We start from the raw sequence: 6,000 nt of genomic DNA, 5'->3' as shown, positions 1-6,000 counted from the left end.
CCAGCAGTGGGCTGCTCTGAGCCTTTCCCCTCCTCACCCCCAGCCCTGCCTGCACTCCCTTTTGGCTTGCCTTCCTACTCCGTCTCCTGGCAGGAAAGCTGGGGGTTCCCCCGTTCTACACCACGAGTCACCTCCACAGATCACATGGGTTTCTGGGCCACGGACCTCCGCTCCCAGGTTCCACCCTTGGGTCCCTGTGCTTCCTGGCAGTCCTCTCCTGGGCCGCTTGGTGCTGTCCCCGAGGCAGCCATTCATGTCTCCTCCAGAAATGACCTGAGAAGTGCCATGTAAACACCCTCCCTCGACACCATGCAAAGTCACGCACGCAGAAGGCCCCAAGTGTGTCTTTTAAATGCTGTTTGAGGCAACGCTGGACTGGGGAATCAGGTTTTCATGGTACTTTTCTAACGAAACCCACATTCCAGCTAAAGAAGGAAAGACGCTAAGCTGGCCAGTGGCTGCCAAGTGTTCTTCGCGGGACTCAGAAGTGCTGAGATCAGTGCTGGGTCCACTCTTGGCCTACCAGAGGTGACACAGGTGGGGGTCTTGCCTCTCACTGCCAGTCCAGGGGCTATGCAGAGGCCAGCAGCCAGGTGTCAAAGCCTGGTCAACTGAAAAGAGAAAAACCACTAATGGGAAAACATTGCTCTCACCGAAACTGTCACCTAAATTGTCGCAAACCTTCCGAACTCATGCACCTCAATTTGATCCCAACCGTAAGATTACCGTACATAAAGAAGAATATAGTTCATGTAGAGAGAACTAAAGGCTAAAAGCAAAAGGCATCCCTGACTGTTCCTACATGCTGTAGTTCTGGGGAACTTAATACATTCAGGAACTCCAGGGTCCAATGCAATGGGCAGGGAAAACCCCACTCTGTACTGGGGTAGGTACTGCTTTATGGAAAATGCGGGTGGCGGTGCAGAAAATGGTTTTGTTTCATATTTTATATTACGTCAACGGCTTGAAAAGTTTTATTTAACTTCAGCAAATATTGGAAATAGAAAAATGAATTCTGCAGAATTTCACAAATAAATGTTCCAATCTCCACTAACAAATGTTATCATCCAATGGCTAAGCAATTATAATGCTATGAACATTCACCATAATGAATGTGCTGAAATAGAAAACAGGCAAAAGAGACATTAAAATATTACTTACAACAGCATTATTACAACGTATTTTCTTTAAAATCCCAATGTGAATTTTATCACTTCAAAAGATATACAGCATTTCCATTATATTTGCAAACTTAACCTTATACATCTTTTAAAATCTTGAAAAAGTTTTAAGCAATCTAAAAAGCACTCAGCAAAGCCGATAAGTCTACATAATGGAACACTACCCCCTCCAGTGTAAGTTTCAGTTCTGGGAGAAGGTGACTGTAAACACTCCTTATCATACAACATGCATAGACTATACTGACCTTCCTTCTGAATTGTAACGTTACTGCAATTGTGCTTCACTCTAAGTAGGAAGAGCTGCAGAGATCCAGGCGTGGCAGAGAGTGTGTTTTTGAGCACTGTACAAAATCACTAGAGTCTGATTAGCTAGCTAACTACCTTGAGTCAACTTGAGGCAAAGTTTCACTTGATATGAAAAGCTTGAGTCCTGGGTCACTAGATTTAGAAACAGGCTGAACAAGAGAGAAAATGAGACTCTCGACTAAGTTGGCTCCATCTTTCCTTTGCTCACATAAGCAGGGATCCAGTTAGTGTAAAGCACTGTTTGGCTTATTTTTGGTATGCAATTATACCAATAGTACATCTGATATTTAGAAAGACAAAAATAGGGCATAGTTGAAATTTAAAGTGACAATGAGCACACTTATAGTGGTGTGTGATATTTGAGGAAACTTTATATACACAGAAAAACTGCTTAATTAGTCCACCATAGTCAAGCTGTGAAACTCAACTATTTTTTTCGTTTTTTGATTAGAGGTTTGTGACCATCAAAGGGTCTTATAAGGTTAAAAAACTATCAAAAAGCATCTTGAGGAACTGGTGTCTCGGTGGGCACAAACACACCGAGACAGCGCAGGGCACGGGCCCCACCGCCTGGCTCCCGCCGCCACGGCCCAGCCACGCCCCGCCCTCCGCTGACGTCAGCACAGCCGCCGCGGGGCTGCTTCCGGTTGAAAGAGCTACATTACAGAACTGACCACTGTTTCAGACCAGTCAACACAATATTCAAGTAACAAGGTGTTTAAATGGATAAGTGAAAAAATTTTTACCTAACACTTTACACATCTACATAAAATTAAATAAAACAAACTTAATGCATATGCAATGCAATTTATATCTTTTAGGATTTCTAAACTAAAACTATCCTTTGTTTCAATGGTACTATAATTTGCACAATAACTTAGGAGAAATTTTCCACAAAAATATATATATAATTATGACATTCACATTGATAATTTTTAAGAAGACAAAGCTTAAGTGAACATTGCATCCGAAGCAGTTGTCACGTGGACCTTTACACGTCCAAACACGACCTGCTGACGCACCGAAGTCTTGATATGTTAAAAAGGGGCTGCACATAAATAAGACCAAACCACTTAGCTTTTAAAGCTCCGTGATTTCTTGCATTTACAACATCATTGCAAAGACAGTGTAATGAAACAGTTTAAAACACAGTGCTATCTTATCCGTGAAACTACAACGAAGGCAGTCAGGCAAAGACAACTCTCTTCTTCCCTTCTGGCAAATGGAAACAACATGCCCCTTCCCTTGGAGAGAAAGCCCAAACCCAGCTGCTGCGATCTCGACAATACCGGCACAGTGATTCTTCGGGACGGGAGACCACTCAGTGCCAGGAACCACCTAAGGGCCTGGTGCCCAATGCAGAGGTCTGGCACTGCTGGCATATCCATCATGCTACATAAGACCTAGCCTCATGCTTTCAAGCACTGCCAGAAGGAAACAATTCTTAAGGAAAATAGCCTGGGCGAGAAGAGGAGAACAGATCTACTGGCAGAGTGAGAAACCCATTGCAACAAACTGCCGACTGCTTCCAATGAGAGGACGGAGCTTGTGAGAATCAGCAAGGAGAAACTGAAGCTTCTGTTTAAGCCTCATGTCCCCTTAACGAGATGTGCAAAACTTATGCCACCTCCTCCCCGGGTCCTTTCCTGCTACTTTCCAATTACACAGCAGGCTTACGATACAAACAAAACAACCCTGCAGCATTCCTAGTGTTCTTTTGCCCCCATCCAGGCAGGGGCGGGGAGCTGTGACCGCCCCGCTGTGACTTGTCCTTCACATGCTGTCCCTGACCCCCGACTACAGACTCCCAGCCTAGGGACAAGATGATAAAAGTTGGGAAAGTCCCATTTTACTCCCCCCGCTTTGAATGACCCTTCTCCAAATTTCTAAAAAAAAAAAAAAAAAAAAAAAAGTACAATTCCAAACCATCCACTTTTCTAGCTCTCTTGCTAAAATCAGACTTAAAAAAAAAACACAAACAAACAAAAAAGGCAAGGTGCTTGGGAGTCAGAACACATACATTTTAATTGCATATTTTAAACTCTTAAGAATTCTGTTTATGCCACCTTAAAGCATCTGCATTCTTTACTTTTTGGTATTGAAAGCGGTAAAAATATTTAAATGATGCAAAAAATAAGAACAAAAATGCTCCTTCGCATCTTTAGTGCAGGCTGAACTGACCGTGGGAAGGGGCAGGAGTTCAAATGCAGCTCGACAGGATCCCTCGGCCCCTCCGCAGGCCCACGGCCAGGCAAGAGAATAAAAGGGATTCTGGAAGCCTCAGGACATTTATCGTAAGTTTTCACTTGTGCCAGTCCAACCAAAAGGCAATACATACCACTTTGTAGATTGTTTCTTTTCATCTTGGTCTCACTAGAACCAATAAACTGAGCACTTCTCTGTCCTGTACTATATGAAAAGAGAGAGGATGGTGTTTATGTGGCCGCATCAGTACATGAAGGACACAAAAGGACATGTGGAGTGACATATAAAAGGCCAGGCATACCGAGAGGATGGGGAACAAACAACGTGCAGCTGTACAAAACCATCACCAGCGACTCTAATACCCTTTGCTGAGCTAATGTAACATTTCAAATCTGCGCTCTTCAGATCTGCAGCAAGTTCTCCCATCTCCCAATCTCAGTGATGTCATCTTTGGCAAGCAATAAACTTTAAAGAAGTAAGACACTAAAACAGAAAAAAGATTCATAACATGGTTGCCAAAAGGAGAAGGCACCAATTCCAAATGTACAAGCACCAGGTACAGTAGTGGTATGGACCAAATCTCTTGGAGCTGGGTGGTGAGGGGGGTCAGGAAAAGACAGGGCGGCACCCATCCTGATTACAATGCTGAGAATTGAAGGCAGAAAGTGTTGAGGTCCACGTTCCTTTTAAGCTACAGTGTCCAAGGAGAGTTGCTGCGAATGAGCTTCCTACCAACTGGGAAAGGAGAAGGAGAGATTTAAGCCAACTACACTTATAAACCATAATTATACCCTATATTCAGGGAAATGTGAGTTGAATCAGGATGTTTGGCACGATAAAGGTTATAATGCAGTCTGCCAATGTACTGTGATTTCCAAAGAAGCATGATATCACTTAGGTGGATGCCTCAGAAAAGAACAAGAGAAACTTTCTAGAAGGCCAACAGGGTCACAGTTACTCTGAAAATTACATTATGCACAAAGTAGAAATTGCAGGCCATGCAGGAGCAGAGTCGTGCCTTCCAAATCGACTACCTGTTCTGAAGCTGCTGACGGGAAGAGCTGCCATTGATGGGGCTCAGGAGCTCCGACGGGGGAGGCGGCCCCCAGAGTCACAGGAGGCGTGCAGGCCAGGAGGTTCCCCCCCGCACTCAGGCAGAGTGTGAGATGCAGTGGAGCTGTCTGAGACGTGGCGCCAACATGGAGGAACGAGCGAAGAATTAAGGCAGATGTAGCACAGGACTGGAAGTGTATGCCTTTTTGGTAATAGCTGCTTGTCCACAGAGCTGTGATGCAGATGGCTAGGTGATGTCTTGTAATACCTGATATCCTGGGGAACACAGTTGTCCATACCAAGTACTGGAGGCTCCCAGAGTTTCTCAGGAGGCAGAGGCATATCTGACGTCAAGAACAGAAGCAGCCTGAGGAGGGCAGAAGAAAAACAGAGCAGGTCAACAACACAAACGGTGTATTCCGGTGTCCTGCACGAGGGAGAGGGCGCCGGCCCACCGGGCCTGCCCGTGCACGTGCGCACATGCACGCTCCACTCCTACGGGCGGGGCCTCAGGAGGTGGCTGCCCCGAGGTCTGAGGTCCGAGGTCCGAGGTCCGAGGTCCGAGGTCCGAGGCCCGAGGCCCGAGGCCCACGCCCGGCAGCAGGCAGCATGGCAGGATATCTTGGGCTCGAGTCCTGACTCTGCCACTTCCTAGCTGTGTACCCAGGGAACAGCCATCATTCCTGTTGGAGCTTCTCTTCCTCATCTGAAGAATATACACAGTAACGATGTCTACTTCACAGGATTCAAGAAAACCCCTGAAAAGGGCAGTAAGCACAGTGCTTGGCAGAGTCCTGCTCAGGGATGCAGGCACTGGCTGGAGGGGCTGCGTGGCACCCACCCCAGCCAACAAACAGGGACACAGGCTACCTCGGGTCCCGAAGGTTGCAGACTCTTCCAGTGCACTTCAGACCCAAACCTATAGGACACTCGTGCCTCGGTGCTCACTGCGCCCCTCCTATGCCGGGCTGCTGACAAACAACTTGGATAGCAATCCGGAACCTGGGAACGGCTGCTCTCCAGGTGAAGTCAGTTTATTAGAACTGCTGTCAGATAAACCAGAGACTCCTCCCCACTAGCAGTCACTGAGCCATTCTCTAATTTAAAGTAACAGTCTTAAACCTTATCTCTAACCGTCATTTTTAGCATCGCTCCGTGCCCTTTCTGATCCCACCCCACCCCATCCTCAGCCACCTCAGAAAACTCCGGACCCTGTAGGCTTCCCTCCCTTCTTAGCCCTCACGTTACAGCAGGT

At 46.4% G+C, this 6,000-nt stretch overlaps 1 protein-coding gene across 1 annotated transcript in view; it reads right to left on the bottom strand.

The window, feature by feature from the left end:
• Positions 1-948: 948 nt before the first annotated feature.
• Positions 949-6,000, bottom strand: part of RCOR1 (REST corepressor 1) — a 121,146-nt gene continuing 116,094 nt past the window's right edge. The window contains exon 12 of the mRNA XM_081049181.1: positions 949-5,112. Within this exon, the coding sequence (XP_080905307.1) occupies positions 5,071-5,112 (42 nt within the window). The 3' untranslated portion in view covers positions 949-5,070. The remainder of the gene's footprint in view (positions 5,113-6,000) is intronic.

This window comes from Rhinolophus hipposideros (genome assembly GCF_964194185.1).
Source record: "Rhinolophus hipposideros genome assembly, chromosome: 5".
NCBI lineage: Eukaryota > Metazoa > Chordata > Mammalia > Chiroptera > Rhinolophidae > Rhinolophus > Rhinolophus hipposideros.
Note: the sequence above shows the minus strand (reverse complement) of the source record. Positions and strands in the feature narration are given on the sequence as shown.